Raw genomic sequence first — 17,602 nt, 5'->3', positions numbered from 1 at the left:
ATGTTTCAATCAGGCTTTGGACTCGGCCCCTTATCTCCAACTTTGTGTCAACCGTTTGGGGAAGACCCTTTTTCTATTCCAACATGAACAAAGCAAGGACTATAAAGTAATATAAACTACAAACATGGTTTGACGAGTTTGGTGTGGAAGAACTTGACTGACCCCTTCTACAGAATGAATGAATGGGCACAAATTCCCATTGAAACACAAAATCTTGAAGAAAGTCTTCCAAGAAGAGTGGAAGCTGTTATAGCGACAAAAAGGGGACCAGGTCCATATTGAAGTATTTTATATGTGTTTGAATACGTCAAAAACATACTGTACACCGATGAGGCGTAACATGTGCAAAATGAAGTTGAAAACAGCACTGACCTGTTGAAGCCTTGACTCCACTCAACCCCTGTGCAGTGGTATCTGGCACCAAGATGTTAGCAGCAGTCTGTAAGTCCTGTAAGTTACAAGGTGGGGCCTCCATGGATGGGACGCGTTTGTCCAGCACACCCCACAGATGGATTGAGATCTGGGGAATTTGGAGGCCAAGTCAACACCTCAATCTCGTCGTTGTGCTCCTCAAACCGTTCCTGGAGCATTTTTTCTTTGTGCCACTGTGCATTATTCTGCTGAAAGAGGCCACAGTCATCAGGGAATACCGTTTCCATGAAAGGGTGTACATGGTCTGCAACAATGCTTAGGTAGGTGGTACGTGTGAAAGCAGGACCCAAGGTTTCACAGCAGAACATTATCCACAGCATCACAGTGCCTCTGCCGGCCTGCCTTCTTGCCATAGTGCATCCAGGTGCCATGAGTAAGTGACGTGTTGGTGCCCGTCCATCCACTCCGTGGTCCAGTGATCCTCACATGGCCCTTGTTGGTGCTTTTGGCAGTGGACAGGAGTCAGTACCATGGGTATGTGGACTAGTCTGTGGCTATTCATCACCGTACGCATCAAACTGCAATGTGTAGTCTATCAGAAGCAGCATTAACTTTTTCAACAATTTGGATCAGACCAGGCCGGCCTTCGCTCCCCACAAGTTCACCACTGTTCATTCCTTGGACCACTTTTGATAGATACTGACCAAGACAGACTGGGAACACCACACAAGAGCTGCAGTTTTGGAGATGCTCTGACCCATGTCAAACTCACTCAAAGCCTTAAAAGTAGAGGGCAGAGTGAAGTAACAAATACTTTTTCCCTGCTTCTAAAACATCAACTTTGAGGACAAAATGTTCACTTAGTTCCCACCCACAAACGGGTGCCATGATGAAGAGATAATCAGTGTTATTCACTTCACCTGTCATGATGACCATGAGGTCATAAAGCTATGCCTGATCCACGTCCCAATACTTTTGTCCACATAGTGGAAATTAATCAAATGAATTTCACACACTCAGCCATTCTTGTTAGATTTCCATGTGAAAACCTTTATCTGATTTGTGTCAATGATCATTGTAACAAAGGACTCTGCTAATATCCTTCTCTCGTTAGTCTGTGAAGCCTCATTCACGAACCACATTAATAAGCAAATGTTAATTTCCTGCCCTGATAAAATTGGGTTGTTTTTTTATTCAAATGTATCCTGGTTCAGCCAGACTGTGCTGGAACACTGTGTGCTCCAACTTTGTCTTATTTTTATCGTGTTGTTTTTTGTTTTGTTCATTCTGCTGAAAAAGGAGGAAAGAATACTTCAATTACAATAAAACTGTGCACTGTGTGCTGCTGTGTCTCAACAAACTCAATGAGAAAAGGAAGATAAAAAAGGACGACATGTAAGTTTACAGGCGTATACAATTGCATTTATTGTATAAAGACAAAAAGACAGTTCGGGTAACTGGCCGTGAGCAGGTTTTTCATTTTCAGGTAAAAAAGAAAAAAGGGTTTGACTGGGGTTTAACTACGCGACTCAAAAAACAGCAATCACAATGTGATCTTTAAAAAGAAAAACAAAAAAAGCAAACACAGCACATACAACTATTCAACCAGAGTGGCAAACTCCTCTCAATCAGAGACCGTATTAATGCTTAAATACTACATTTTCAACACCTATTTTTAAAAAAACCTTTCATAATGAAAATAAAATGTTCTCATTCTGTAAGAGGGAAATAAAAAAGCAAGATGAGGAAAAGGGGGCCATTAAGATAAAAAGCATGCATTTTGTTCTTTTTTTTTAAGTTTCTGGAAACATTTGAAATTACTCAGGCTTTGCTGTGTTTTTCCTGCCCTTTACCTTTTACACACTCATCATCCAAGAAATCCAGTTACCTCTTCAACCTGTCCGAAATGTGGTTTGCAGTTCAACGCACATCCACATTCGCTGCATATATAGAACATCCATTAACTGTTTTGGATAACTATCATCTACCACCTCACGATCACTGCTCAGAGTAAGACTTTTTTTCAGTAAAAAATATAGAAGAGACATTATACAGTTTGTGTTGACACTGGTGAGGATACGGTGTTAAAACCAGACAGAGAGACAGTTGTGGTTGGTGACTTAATGTTGAACTGTACAAAAATCAGTTTGAACGCAATGGACGCGGGTGTTTAGGACACAGGTGGACGACAAAGGTACAGATGTGGGGAGGGTGCAAAGCTACTGGGAACCAGAGGACGAGCCGTGGCTGCCCTGTCCAGGGTAGCTGCCGTACTGGCTGTAGTACTGGTTCCACTGGTTCTGATTCTGGTAGTACTGCTGCCACTGCTGAGCATACTGGAGGATTGAAAGAGAGAACAAACACCAGTCAGTGCACACGATAACCTTGTTTTCACATAATCCATTCCTACATTTCTATTTCAACACCAATTTCAGACAAATACGTTCTGGTTTAAGGTTCATGGAGACGACTTGTCAGTGTAATAGGAGGGAACAAGACAATGTTGATTGTCTTTACCTGCTGATACTGTTGATTGTAGCTCTGTTGCTGCTGCTGCTGTTGCTGTTGCTGCTGCAGTTGCTGTTGTTGTGGTTGTGGTTGTGGTTGCTGCTGCTGCTGCTGCTGCTGCTGCTGTGGTTGCTGCTGCGCAGGCTGTTGCTGGTGGTGGCTGTATGCCTGTCCAGTGGCGGGTGCCTGACTGTAGTTCTGACCTTGGTAGCCTTGGTACTGACTGTAGTTGCCGTAGTAATTCTGGTTGTAGTTGCCTTGGTTGTACCCTTGATTGTAGCCCTGCTGCTGTAGGAAGAAAGGAAGGAAGTGTTCAGAAGTGGTGTTTGTTTTGTTTTATTTTGTCATCACCTCACCTTTCACAAATAAAAAGTCATGGCTTCATACCTGATTGTATCCTCCCTTGTAAGGTTGCACGCGACTGTAGTTTCCTCCTGACTGCTGGCTGCGATTATAGCTGCTGCGTGCATCAGATCCCCCGTCACGGTAGCTGCTGCTGCCCCAGCGAGTCTGGTTGTAGCTGCCACGATTGTAGCCTGCCACATGAACAGAAAGTAATGTTAAAAGAGCAATACATGTAGTGAGGATGTTAGTGATTTAGGTTTTGAATTATTTACTGTTAAGTAAATAACTAATTAACAGGCAACATCTGTCTGTTTCTGGCTGCGTTTAATTCCTCTGGATCACACAGAGTGCAGTTACAACTTATACCAACAGAGGGCACACATCAACTAAATCACGTAAGTAATTAGGAAAGCATTACTAGCTCCTCTGGAAGTGAACCCCACTGACTAGTGGAAAGACAACCTACATTTCCACATGTTAGGCAGGTTAATGTCTATGATGCCACAAACAGCTGTGTCAGAAGAGTGTTCACTACAAAGTTCACTGGGCTTCTTCAAGGAGCAAATTTAAAATGTTTAAAAGTTCAATCAAGAAAAAAGACATGCCTACGATATATAGCTAAAGATTGGCCAACTATCCTTTATTACGAATTCAGCTCAAAAGGTTAAGGAAACTATACGTAATTTGCAACCCTACCATGCAAGTCATACAGTTTGTGCCTCTTATGTTGTCCAAATTGTAGAGGTCAGTATTCAAATTGCTTTTCTACAGATGGCAGCTTCTATAAAGCAAGGCCCTTGCCAAAAGCACAAAAAATACCAATACACTTGTGGCTAATATATTACATTTCTGCAAAAACAAAAAACAACTCTTTTAAATTGCTCTTAAAATATTTATACTATTTGGATTTTCCAGTATATGAAGGTGTACAAAGTGCGCTGCTCACCTCCTCTGTATCCACTGCCTCCATCACCACTGCGATTCTGGTAGCTGCCGCGGGAGCCCTCGCGGTTATCATACCGCTGGAAGCTGCCACCACTGCCGCGGCCGCCACGGAAGCCAGCCTGCCTGTTGTCGAAGCGCTTTTCAGGGGGCGGGGCAGCCTTGCGGCCCTCCTCATTGTACTGCTTTAGAAGCTTCTCAGCCTCGTCTTGCTGCACCTCAGCGTACGTCACCGCCTCCAGGAAGTCGCAAGGCTCGGGCAGAGTAAAGTTGGCTTGGAGAACAGAAGAGTTGACCACAGGAGGAGGAGGAGAGAACAGAGACGCCCCATCCCGCAAGAGATGGATGGAGAGAGGAGAGAGAAAGAGAGGGGTGGGGGATTTGTAGTGAAGACCAGAGCAGCCACACCACCGGAAAACAAAATGAAAAACAATTACTACCATACAGAGGCAGAGGAAATACTATGAGCAGATAGATACAAAAGTAGAGGGCAGGGTGAAGTAACAAACATCACCTCCAGGGGAAGACGGAGGAAACATTTGTTTAAGCACACACAGGGGAAGGAGGGAAGGAGGGAGGGAGACTTCAGAAGAGGTGGGGAGAGGGACAAAATAGGACAACTAGAAGGTTGGTGAGAAGAGTAAACAGCACTGCAAACCAAGGGCAGCTGATGTAAAGCTATTACACATCAGCTTCCAACAACTTGGTGACTGCTTAGCATTTTAGCATTTAAAAATATTCACTTTGGGGAAGCCAACTGTGCAAAATTATCTCTACAGTAGTAACATGGCCTCAGCAAGGGCCCAGGTCTCAGTTTGCAGTGCATGAGAAATAGGCTGAATGGCAAGTGGCAGATAGAGGGCAAAAATAAGTTAGAATCAAATTCATGTGGACTGTTTTACAAAATGTCCAGGTCTGATATCTGACCAAAGGCTATGATAGGGGGAGGGGGGAGGGGGCATCGTCCAAGTTTGATTTTAGAGACAACACATAGAAAAAGTAAAAAAAGTAGATCTGGTGTTTTATTTGTTGTTTCCACAGCGTTCCTACCTTTCATTTCTAAAACAGCATGATCGGGCACATCCTTCCCCTGCTCATTGGTTTGCTTTAATGTTCGTTCTTTTAAATCCTCGTCCGTGGGACAAATTACAATAGCCTTGCGTTGAAAACCTTCAAAAGGACGCATTTTTCGTCTCCTTGCTGATCCATATACATTTGTCTAGCAATGGTGACAAGAAAGAGGTAGAAGCTTGTTTGTTATTGTTTACTTGTAGTAGCTTTCCACTGGAAGGAAGCTGGAACCCTGCAATAATGAAGTGACAGAGGTTTGACTTGGATGTCAAGTCTACGGTTTTTTCTCAAGTACTAATGGCCTCTTGTCACTTTTCAGACTTACCTCACAGTCTACGCATCCACAGGTCCAGTGGCTGCTAATGGTTGGTAAAGGAGGACCCACCCCACAAATGAAATCTTAACTAGCTACAATGCACTGGTTATCAGTTAGCTTAGACAATTTTAATGAGCTTCAATCACTATCTGTCCATCCGTCCATTATCTACCACCTGTCCTCTGAATGGGGACGGTGAAGGTGAAGCTAATCCCAGCTGACCTTGGACAATTAATACCAAACTCCACTCCTGACTCCACTCCGGTCTAAATAAATCATTAACAAATCCAGGCTACAATGCTTTTGCAGAACAGAGCGGTGTAAATAGAACATTAGGGTGATGCTAAACGTAGTTCTCCAAATATGTGGCTTCGACGCATTACCATAGTCGTGGTTTCTCACGTGTTGTTCAGGTAAAGACGGAAAAATTACATTTGCAAACAGGCTCCGTTTGCTGCCATTCCTTGGAAATAACCGACAAAATTACCAATACTTCAACCATACAAATATCTTTGCGACTAAATTTAGCTTCTTAACAGGTTACATTCACAATTCAGACAAATATCACGAGTACATGCTCTCACCAGTAGTTACGACACAACAGACATATCAAAGTAACAACAAGTGATTTCTACGTTGACTGATATAATCAAAATGAAGCGTTGGAATAACCAATGAACAGGAATAACACTAGAAAAGGTTCACTTATACCACTGTGCAATTGGACAACTTAGCAACGAGTCTCTACACATTATTTGTTTCTGTAAATGCTTCACACACCACCATTACCATCATTTTCAATATGATCATACAACACCTATAATTCTTTTTTTCGAAACCAATCCACAATCAACTTTAATACAAAAAATGCCCTACTAACCCTATTCTGATGGGTCCCCCAAACACTTACCTTAACTTACCTCATCTTCATACGAACTCTAGTCCCCATAGACAACAACAGACAGATATAACCTACCTGCACATACTCACAGACTTCACTGCCAGTGAACCAGAGACCCACCTACCTTTATACACATTTGCTGACCTCAAGGACCTGAAAATCTAGACGCTGTTAGTCACTACTTACCTTCAGGGTCAATTTATTAAAACACACACTCTAAAGTTCCATGTATCTCACTTTAAAAAATAGCTTTTTTAAGCAAAGCTATCAACTCTGTCTTATTAAAATTAGCAACAGAAGGCATTTTTCTTACTCACCAGCCAGAGCTTACTTGTTTCTCAACATCTTTACAAAGTCATGGTTTACTTGTACATTGTTGAAATTCACAAGACAAAACAATACTGTATTATGACAAGAAATAGCAAGTGCGAATATACTGAGGGATGAAAACACGACATATTCTGTCACTTATGAGAGCCATTAATAAAGTTCTTTAACAATGCATGACAAGCAAGTGACAAGAGGGTGAACAATGCTTCTTCTAGTCTATAATACACAGAGCCACCCTGAAAGATAAATAAATATTCCATTAGAGAGAGTGATCATCAGAGCACTGAGACTGTGGCGAGAATGAGAGCAGAGTGAGGTTGGGAGGGCAGTACCTGGTCCAGGATGTAGTTGCGCCTCTTGCGGGCAGCGATCTCGATCAGCCTGTTCAGACACTGGGTGGCCTGCTGAATCAGAACATCCCAGCGGCCGGCATAGTTCTTCTGGCGACGCAGACCCATCACCTGCAGGACAAAACAGTGGAATGACATACTGTGCATGTAGTTGTGCATTTGTGTTGTGTTTGTGTCCCAAACTCACCTTCATCTTGTCCATGATGGCGTTTGTGCCCAGAATGTTGTACTTCTTCTCAGGGTTTGCCTCTGCGTGCTTAATGGCCCAAGTAGTCTTTCCACAGGCAGGAAGCCCAACCATCATCAAAATCTACCACAAAAAAGACATGCAAATTAAGAAAATGGGTTTCTTTTTACCTTTAACTTTAGAAAGCCATTTCTTTTGTTTATGAATCCAAATGTATTAAGACCACTCTTGTGAGTTTTCATGCACGTTCAAGATCTTTACATCCCTCTGTGCTCCAGCCCTAATTATACTAAAAACAACGCTAGTGTTTACAGCCCTCTTGTGGGCTGTGTGTTTATCCCAACTCATGTTTTAGAGCATTAACATATAATTCTCTTCCATTTCAACACTGCCCTACCTCGCATTCAGATTTGTTGGCAGGTCCTTTGGTGCCTCTGATCTTGTGCTCCATCTCCAGATTGTGGATGTAGGTGTATCCCTCAGGTGCAGGGAAGTAAGGCTCCCTCCTCTGTCCAAAGTTGAACTCCACAGCACAATTCTTCACCAGCACGTGGGGGAACAGAGCACGGCCTGCCAACTCCTCCTTGGTTGTCCGGAAAGCCACACCCAACCACACTCCATTCTTAGAAAAGCCCATCTCCACCTCGTCACCACTGTCAAAGTCCTAATAAAGTCACAATGCATTATAAGAAATTAGCGTTACTGAATGATTAAAAGTTATGAAGAGAAAACATGCTGCAAAAAGTAAGAACAGTACTTGTTGCCAGAACTTACGATATAACAGCCAATAACGTCATTTTCACCAAACTTTTCGCCAAAGTTTACAAACTTGCAGTCGTCCGATTTCTTCCCTGTTCCTCCATATCCATAGGAGAAGGGCTCCTCACCTGAACCACAACAGAGGGGAACTTAGAGCACAGACTCATTTACATCAAACAGCATCTCAACTGTTCCAACAGACAGTCCACTCACCAAGCTGAGTGCTGCAGTAGTTGAGGGACCATCCAATTCTGACCACATGGGGATCTGGCTCGCTGCTGGGCAGGTGCTTGACAGGTATTTCCTCGTTGATCTGATGCATCAGAAAAAACATTAGATCAACAAACATTAAAAAAGTTCTTAAAAAGCTTATAAGTAAACTTTAATGGTATAAACATGCCAAACCGTTAATAACAGGACCTTAAGATTAGGCTTACAGAGAGTGGCATCCTCCCTGATGTATTCACCATACTGTTTCTCTATCAGCTTCTCTTTATTAAAGGTTAAAAAAACCTAATTAAGGTTAAAAAAAACATTACTGAGGTTTTTTTTTTTATGTGGCAAAAATGCATTGTATAAAGCATAAATGGTAACAATAAGAAGTTTCATAAGGCACATTCATTAGGTTGTATGGTCAAAATCGCAATGCAAAACTATACTTCAGCTAAAGTTGATATTAATAAATAAGAATAAAATAGATCTGTTTTGTTTAACCAGAGCAAGAAAATCACTAAACATACACAAGTGCAATACATTAATCTCAAAAAATAATAAAAAAAAATTAAGATAAAGTCTCAAATGTTGCACAATCAGTGCATTCAGACCTATAATATCCAGCTTACACGCTCATATTTAAATAGCCAGCCGGGGGTTATAACAGCTATTGCACTGGGGACAAAAGAACCTTGTTTTCTTTGCTGAGGGGATTCTACAGCACCACACTGGGGGAATATTAAAAAGGAAAAATAACTGGCTTTCACTTGTCAGGAACCTCACAGTATATAGAAATATACATTTACACTAGTGCCATGATTTACTAAAATTCTCCCGCTCTGCAAGAATGGCGAGCCAAGTCGTATAAATGGATCCACATATTACACTACCCAGCATTAAAATCACCTGGGAACATTCATTCTGTGTACTTTACCTTCATCTCGTAACATACGCGACCTTTATCAACACCGTGTGAAGCTCTGGCTCCAGCCCACAGGTAAGCAAAGCCTTCGATGGTTAATGGGTATCCACTGTAGCGATCTCGAGACACTTTGAAGTGCAGGTCGCAGTTGTCTGGGGGGGGGGGTCACATTTTTCAAATAAAAACAAGCCATGTTTGCTTTAAAACATAATTGGTCTAATTTGTAGAAAATCCTCTCCATGTCCAAATAACCATCAATAATACTAAAGGAGTACAGATAAGGCAACAAGGACATATCCTACTAATGTGTGATCGAAATGTTTCAAATCAGTTGTTCTGTTTACTTACATGTATCAATTGTAACAAGAGTGTCGTCTATGTTCTCTTCCTCGTCTTCAGCAGGGGGTTGTGGTGTACGAGACCTGTGCATCAGGAGAGTATGAAGTTAACCAACATTAACACTTTAAATGGTGTTTACTATTGTTGCGGTTGTTCAGAACAACAGCTTACCTCTTCTCCTCACGGTTCTCATAATAGCCGTAGCCCCTGCTCTCCTCATATGGTCTCTTGCGGCTGTAGTTTCCTCCCTTATCTTCTGCTTTGATTTGCTCAGGCTGAACCGTGTCATCTCCTTCAGATTTCTGTTCCGTCTCCCTGATTTCCTGCTCTCTGTCTGCAACAGCCTCAGGCTCATCTTCTGTTTTTATCTCCACTTTTGTGTCTGCAACAGTGTCTAGAACAGTGAAATCATGCCATTCATTGAGTGTTACAACTTTACAATCTAGAGTATGCAAGAATAAAGTGTGTATTCAGTAATGCAGTACTGGAGAAAAAGTTCAAAATCCTTAATATAATGTACATTACACACATGTAGGGTGTAGAAAACAGTTTAAAACTCACCTGGTTTGGTCTCAGCATTTTCCTCCATTTTCAGCACAGTCTCAGGCGGCTCCTCTGACATCATGTCAGACTGATCTATGTCGACATCTGCCGTGAAGTCAGGCATGCTGTGACCAGAGTCTGAGGTTTGGTGACTTCCGTAAGGCTCGCCCTCTGCCTCCTCCTCCTCCTCATAGTAGCCACCTGAATCTCTGCCCTCATCATCATCTTCTTCTGGGACGTCAACTTCACCCTCACCCTCAACCTCAGCATCTCCATCCCCATTATCATCATCATCACCATCACCACCACCACCTAAATCCTCAGCCTCTTCTGCAAATGGAAGAAACATTCATAAGTTTGTTTTCTCTCAGACATGTAAATGCAGAACCACAAACACTTTCATTTTGACCATTTCTTCCACTAACCTGCTCGTATGCAAAAGTATTTCAAATACCGTAAATTTCAGCCTATTGAGCGCACCTGACTACAAGACGCACCAGCTCAATTTATTTTTAAAAGAAAATAAATGTTGTACATATATAGGCTGCACTTGAATATAAGCCGCAGGTTTTCATGTTGTAACCAATAGCGGCGCCAGGATTCAATCTCTTATCAAAGGAGTTTGTTAATGAATGTATCAACTTTATGAATGGCAAGTGAGTGCGCGTGACTAGCACTGAATGAGTGGGCCACAGACAAAAGTGGGCCCAGAAAAGCTGTCATAATAGTCCTATTATTGTGAGAATAAAATAAGTGAAAAATAAAATCTTCAGTGTTCTGCAAGAAGCCGTTTTGTATTTTTAAATTCATGTATAAGCCGACAGTTCTGTTCATAATTAATTAGTCATTCCATGCATGCAAACTCAATCTTAGGTTCTATTCCACAGGATGGTTCAAGTATACTTGGACCAAAACAACAGTGTACAACCAACTGGACTGCAAAGTGTTGTGCTACAGGAAACATATGGTCCATGTGGAATCAAACTAAAGCTGTGCATGATTTTGTTAGTGTGGACCTGTGTGAAATGGAGCAGATGTCAAAAACATCTGCACACATATGGATGCATTCAGTATGGCATGGTGCAAAAACCTATCTAGCAAACATGGCAACATGCAGATTTATGTTTACAATCTGCAACAGATAGTGCAGTACAGTAAAAACAGTGAGGCATTATGGCATGAAGAAATGTGCCCTAGCACGACTTATATTTTATATCACAACTCTTTGTCGTCTTTAAAAAGGAGGCAGCACATGTACAAAGGTTGGGAAAAACTAATGTAGTCAATCGAGAGATTGGATCTGGAGTAACATGTGGGCCACTTACACTCACATGGAGAACACATGGAGTTATGGCTCAATTATCAAACATACCCCCTGGAAAAGGCTGATTAGCTATTCCAACTAATAAAACAGCTTTACATTAAGCTTGAACTTGTTTTCTAAATTGTGAACTGTGTAAGCAACAGTTGGGTCCCCTTAAGCGGTTTGGTGAAATAACGAAACACCGTGTAGGAGAATCAGCCGTGTTTACCTTGTTGCGGTTGAGTATCCTCTCCATCTTGGTTTTCCTCGTCGTCCTCAGTCTCCTGCTCTGTCGCTGACTCTAAGGCATCAACCGGGGCATCGGCCGAGGCATCAACCGGGGCATCACCAGAGGCATCAGTCGAAGGATCAGCCGGGGCATCATCCTCATCCTCCAATGCAGCTTTCAGCCTCTCCACCAGCTCCGCCTTCAGGCCTTTGGTGTCCAGGCCGCGGCGCTGCAGCTCCTCCTTTAGCTCGTTTACTTTCAGTTTCTTCACGTCGACACTCATTTTGCCTCAGATGTTTCTTCACCTGTTTTGTCGAAAGAAAAGCACATGGGAAGATGAAAATGGCCATGCGTAGAAACAACGCCGCGTCCTGGAAACGCTCACATAAATACGGTTACGCGCTAGCCAAACATGCTACATTAGCTGGTTAGCTAGGTTAGCAGCGGAGCACGGCCACCGGAGCATTTACCACATTAAATTGCAAAATATAAACCAGAACATCCAAGTTTGTACACAGCGTACGTTTACATACCCGCTAGAAACATTTACTGGATAATTTGCTGTGGCTGATTATTAACGTCGGGCTGTTGCTACGTGGCTAACGCTACTAGCCTTCTTAACGAAGCGGCAGTACATCTAAGGCCAACCGGTGCAGGACAAGTTGCTCCAACTCCGAAAATATGCACGCTGTAATCATGCAAGACATTTAAACATCGAACAAGTACACCCAGTGCGCTATTTGCACAACATCCAGTGTAGTCAATATGCAAAATAAAAACAAAAATACGAACAAGGCCTACCTCTTCTCACGCCAGTTCGCGCGGGTCAGCAGTGATAAAATGTTGAATGAGATACTAGAGTCGCAAACTCAAACCGGAAGTTGACTTAACTCGCTCACATGGATTGGCCAATGAACGACGGTTCAAGGGCATCTGCTTTGGTTTGCTTCCTGCATGTAAACAGTGTCAATTTATATCCAAGTCACTGATCAAAGGTAGATGACCGTTCTATTATTTTGTTAATTTGAAAATGGCGGGAAATGGTAAACATTTCATAAAGTTAAAAAGTTGAAAAAGAGAAAAAGAAATCATAGCAGTTTTCAAAAATACATATACACAAACATTCTTTTTTCTGATTGTTTTATTTTTTCCTACCAAAGTGAATTAAATAAGACAACAACTTATAATAATAATAATAACAACTTACTGCTATAAAACAGTTAACATTCTTCCAATAATTTAACCTTTTTCTTAAAGTGAGCACACATCAACCATTTTCTTTTCCTTATTTGACAGAGCACAGTTCTCAGGATAAATGCTATGTATATGTAACCCACCCTTAGTGAGCATTACTGTACTTTTTTTAATGAAATAATTAAATTAATTAAAATATTATATCTGAAGTGTTTATTGTAGTTAACAGGTTGTAGTACTAAACAGGTACGTAACATTAAAACATAGAAATGATTTGTTTCTATTTAAACTGCTATCAGACACCATTATATTGTTTTTCACTGTTTTGTTATGATTTCCAACAGTTACAGCAGCTTCGGGCGGTTTACGGTCAAGGCCACCAGGTGGCTTCTGGGATACACCTGTTAATTTCTTTCTTTCCCGATCTGACTGCTAAAGGAGAAGCACGCCGTGTACGTTGAGAGGGGTCTGGCTGCAGACCTGCACTGTCAGGACCCTTCGTTGCAGACCTGCACTGTGAGGTCTCCTGCACTGTCAGGACAGGAAGTTGATTCGAAGCCTTTCAAAATAAAGGCGAGCATACCGGAAGCACCCGATGTGTATTTCTTGGGTCTTTATTTTATGTATAAAATGTAAATATGTTTATGTGTATCCATGTGTTTAATTAAAGAGATTTAAAAAACGGTATATCTTCCCAGTTCAACTGGATAAGGTGAAAAAACGAAGATAAAAAGATAAAAAACAAACAAAATATTATATAAAAAAAAAAGAAAATACAAAACGTTATGACCACTTCTAGGGTTATTCTACAGATAATCAGTGCAAACTAGATGTACAGCTATTGTTATGATCCCCTTAAGACAATATTAGCCTTATCAAAACATGCATTATTTTACTCCACGGTACGTTAGCTCCGTATATGAGAGTGGAAATATTATCGGTGGATATACATGGTGGTGTCTGACAGTCATTTTATTTCACATTAGCGCTACTGGTGTGTGTGACGAGAGAGCGAGCGAGGAAGAGAGCCGTACCTGAGCGAGGAGGGACGGAGTCACCCTGCGAGGAGGGGAAGAAGATTTTGTGGTCAAGCTACCGGCGGCATTCGGGACTCCAGGCCTGGGTTCTGGATGAACGTCGGTTGCTTAAATCGAATAATCATTGCAGCCCACATCTAAACAAGTTTCATGTAATTTAATGTACAGTAAGAAACACAAATGCTGGCTATAGGCGTGAATTATCTTTTATAAATACGACTGAGAACATACTGTATATGTCCCTACCCCTTTCGTTAAGGAACATCTATCTGTCTGTCCTTCTGTCATCTCAGTCCAACCACGGGAACTGGTATGAAATCCAAACCAAAGTTCCACCTTTTCTGTCAGGAACTGCACCAATAAGACAGCGTTGAAAGGATACACATAAATTCACTGACATAATTAACAGACATATCATTTTATTTTTACACCTTTTTGTACAGCTGTTATTACATCCACTTTACATGAACCACCAAAGGGATTGAGCATAATTACAACATGACACGTCCATGAAAGTGTAGGGGCAGATGCGGTCAAATGATGATGTCTCACTGTTCCGATTCGAATCAAGCCAATGAAGCATGGACATTTGTATTTGTTATTTAAGGTCCACAAAGATCAGTGAAATAAAAATATGCTGGGGCTGTTATAAATATATTAACTTTGTATTCTCATTGTTGCCTCACACTTTTAATCTTTTTGTCGTAGTGAACATGCAAGATGAATCACAGAAATTCTCTATGAATATCATAGCAATCTCCTTTTACAAACAATGCTCGAAATATGAGCTAATGTTACCACTCAAATCCACAGCTCACTGATATGCTCATGTCCACCTCTTCCACCCACCTTTTGGGGTTTTGGGGACAGTGTGCAACACAGAATTGTCCTTATGCTGTACATACAGCTGTGCTGTAGGCGTTCTCTTATTCCTTCACACAGGCCAATATACAGTGCAATTCTTTATAGCCCAGAGCTAATGTAATCATTTAGATGGAGCAGGAATGGCCAGTAGCAGCCTGTTGTGCTCTCTGAGCCGAGCATCTAGTGTCTCTGTGGTGAGTTGTAGCTCTGCTAGCTGAGTCTGTAGGCTGATGATGGTCTCAGTCAACTCGTCCTCTTTGCGGCGAGAGTTGGCAGCCTGCCTGCTGTACTCCAGCACCATGCATCCACCACCAATGAGGAAGATGATCGCCTCTCCCAGCAACTCCGCGCCCAGTTCTGCGGCCGCGTCCTCATTCAGTGGCTTGATAGTGGAACCTCGAAAGCCCATGATCCGCATCTTTGTTCTCATCTCAATCCAATGGTAAACTGGAGGGACAACAAGCATGCAATACACAAATGGAAATTGGGTGAAAATGGGGGTGGAAATAGCAGGGTGACTCACAATGTGGCCGTTAATATTCCCAAATTGTCGAAAGAGTAGACAAAATCAATCAAATTATTATAAACTAAATCAAACAATGAACAACCTGCTGTTATGAATTAAGCAGAAATACAATATGTAGACTTTAAATATAGACTGCATACTTACCTCTTGCATTGACTTTGAAATAAAATAAAAAAAATAAAATAAGTGAAAGAAATATGCAATATATGGAAAAACACAGGTAAGAGTTTCATTAAACTTAACTGTTCCGCTGCTTTTCCAAAATCCAAACTGTCTAAGACTTTGTCTTGTTTGACATTTCATTACATTTTATGCATATTATATAAAAGGTATATATTTGTTGTGGATCCCACACAGTATTTGGTAAGCACTCTGATACACAATGTATGTTGGATATTTGGTGATAATATAATATAATAATATAATAATAATATAAATATATTCACTTTACTGTCACAGGGATAAGAAACGAGGAAATAGTAATACGTTACATTTAAGAATCGGAAATCAAATTGTAATTCTGATTTGAAAACGATGAGCTGTTCAGCTCGATTTTTAACTACCACTGTATGTATGAATAACACAGGTCAGTGCCGAGTCTAATTCTGTCCACCTGATATTACCAGAGGTTTATGACCAGAGGTAAAACACCCAGGTTGTCCTCGATGTCCTGCTCTGATAAAGAGAAATGCCTTAATAAAACAACCTGCTCAATGACAGGGAAGACCCGCCCTCTTCAAACTGTCCTTGCTGTTATTGGTCGACGAGATAATCCCAGGAACGCCATTGGATAAGCGGGTTGGCAAGACACAATCTGATTAGCTGTTGCAGCCCTTCCTGATCCAGCCAACGTCCGGGCGTATGACATAGAATTAGCGGTCAATGGTAGCCTTTTAGCTCGGTTACTCACACTGTGCCGGCGGCAGACATATATAGGTTTTGAAGAATTCGCTTCTCACGGCTCCTGCTTTTATTCGGTTCGCCAAAGGCTTGCCCATCTGCTTCACTCCGAGATAGAGGAGCTTGGCGATGGGGAAAGCACCGACAACCATCCTGGCGGAAACGCTACTCCACTCGGTTCTCTTCTTCTAATAACTTTTTCCGGCAATTTGTACACCGAGAGATGCAATGCTGCCCTCCACAGGAGGAAAAGTCTGTCCTCAGTTCAAGTCTGTTAAAACAGAAAAACACGTCATTATTGCCTGTAATATGAAAGAAATCACAATATATTCAACAAAGGGAGCTACACAAACAAAAAATAAATAAATAAAATAGAAATTGACAATTAAACCCTGATGGAACAGATATGGAAAAATGGGAAACAAATACAGCTAATATGCCACCATAAATGTATATAATTCTTCAACATTGGCATTATCCGTCTTTTCAAGAGACACTTAAGTGCAGACTATAAGAAGAAGGATTTCGCATATAAACACCCGTCACCCTGTAAGATTTTGATTTACTCCTATGAGGAAAATAAAACTATATTTATATGTTTGGAAAAGACATCCAGTTGACTTCCATAAAGTCTGAATGATACACAATAAACAATTAATAGTATATGTTTTATTAAATTCATCAAATTCAAGTATATCAAATGTAATATTAAAAAAAGAATCCATACATATAGATTTCCCTCCTTTCAATATACAGTAACTCTATTTTTCCACAATTATCAGTTCTTCAACACAGTTCAAAACTTTTAATAACAGTTCTTCTCATTCATTCCTTTATCTTCTATGGCTTTATCTTCCATATGAGGGTTGTGGGAGCTGACATGGGGCAAAAGGCAGGGTACGCCCTGGACAGGTCACTAGTACATCAGAGGGCTACATAGAGACAAACACTCTCACACTCACACCTATGGCCAATTTGTTTTAGTTTGAGGGTCACAGTTCTCCTCATCCTCTCAAGTTGAGACCACAATCTGGCAAAAACTGCACCAGATGCACCTGTGTTTTTGTATCTTCTGTGTGATCCACCCACAGCCTTGTGTTCACACAATCTTCATTAATATTAATATTAAATCTAGTTAGTTTTACTGTTATGGTAACTATCTGCCTCTCTTCTATTATAGGGTCTGCATTTCTGTGATTTATTTACATGTTTCCACACATTTTTTTGCTGAACCTGTGTCTGTACATGTGACACCTACTGCAAGTCTGTCCATCCTGGGTGAGGGATCCCTCCTCTGTGGCTCTTCCTGAAGTTTCTCTCATTTTTTTCCCCCCCTTGTGTACAAGGGTTTGGTGGAGTTTTTCCTCATTCAGTGTGAGGTCTAAGGACAGAGGGTGTCACGAGACAAACTGTGTTTGTGATGTTGGGCTAAATGAATGAAGCTGACTTTA

At 41.3% G+C, this 17,602-nt stretch overlaps 2 protein-coding genes across 4 annotated transcripts; both read right to left on the bottom strand.

Moving 5' to 3' along the window:
• Positions 1-1,768: 1,768 nt before the first annotated feature.
• LOC131462360 (heterogeneous nuclear ribonucleoprotein U-like protein 1) lies at positions 1,769-12,587 on the bottom strand. Of its 3 annotated transcripts, none has more exons than XM_058633483.1 (16): positions 12,432-12,587; positions 11,631-11,935; positions 10,117-10,428; positions 9,727-9,949; positions 9,565-9,638; positions 9,229-9,368; positions 8,295-8,394; positions 8,097-8,209; positions 7,720-7,986; positions 7,323-7,445; positions 7,118-7,246; positions 5,218-5,386; positions 4,172-4,441; positions 3,268-3,416; positions 2,890-3,165; positions 1,769-2,708 (listed from the first exon to the last, which is right to left on the bottom strand). In XM_058633483.1, exons 2-16 carry the CDS (start codon positions 11,911-11,913, stop codon positions 2,592-2,594), a joined length of 2,745 nt encoding a protein of 914 aa, XP_058489466.1. In that variant the 5' UTR covers positions 11,914-11,935; positions 12,432-12,587; the 3' UTR covers positions 1,769-2,591. The 3 variants fall into 3 exon arrangements, with proteins under 3 accessions (XP_058489466.1, XP_058489467.1, XP_058489465.1); XM_058633484.1 differs by having other exon boundaries at positions 2,890-3,168; positions 9,727-9,937; XM_058633482.1 differs by having other exon boundaries at positions 2,890-3,168; positions 12,432-12,586.
• A 1,673-nt stretch (positions 12,588-14,260) lies between these two features.
• On the bottom strand, positions 14,261-16,343 carry opa3 (outer mitochondrial membrane lipid metabolism regulator OPA3). The gene is made up of 2 exons (XM_058634185.1): positions 16,162-16,343; positions 14,261-15,172 (listed from the first exon to the last, which is right to left on the bottom strand). Exons 1-2 carry the CDS (start codon positions 16,301-16,303, stop codon positions 14,847-14,849), a joined length of 468 nt encoding a protein of 155 aa, XP_058490168.1. The 5' UTR covers positions 16,304-16,343; the 3' UTR covers positions 14,261-14,846.
• Between the last annotated feature and the right edge of the window lie 1,259 nt (positions 16,344-17,602).

Source organism: Solea solea, chromosome 7 (genome assembly GCF_958295425.1).
Source record: "Solea solea chromosome 7, fSolSol10.1, whole genome shotgun sequence".
NCBI lineage: Eukaryota > Metazoa > Chordata > Actinopteri > Pleuronectiformes > Soleidae > Solea > Solea solea.
Note: the sequence above shows the minus strand (reverse complement) of the source record. Positions and strands in the feature narration are given on the sequence as shown.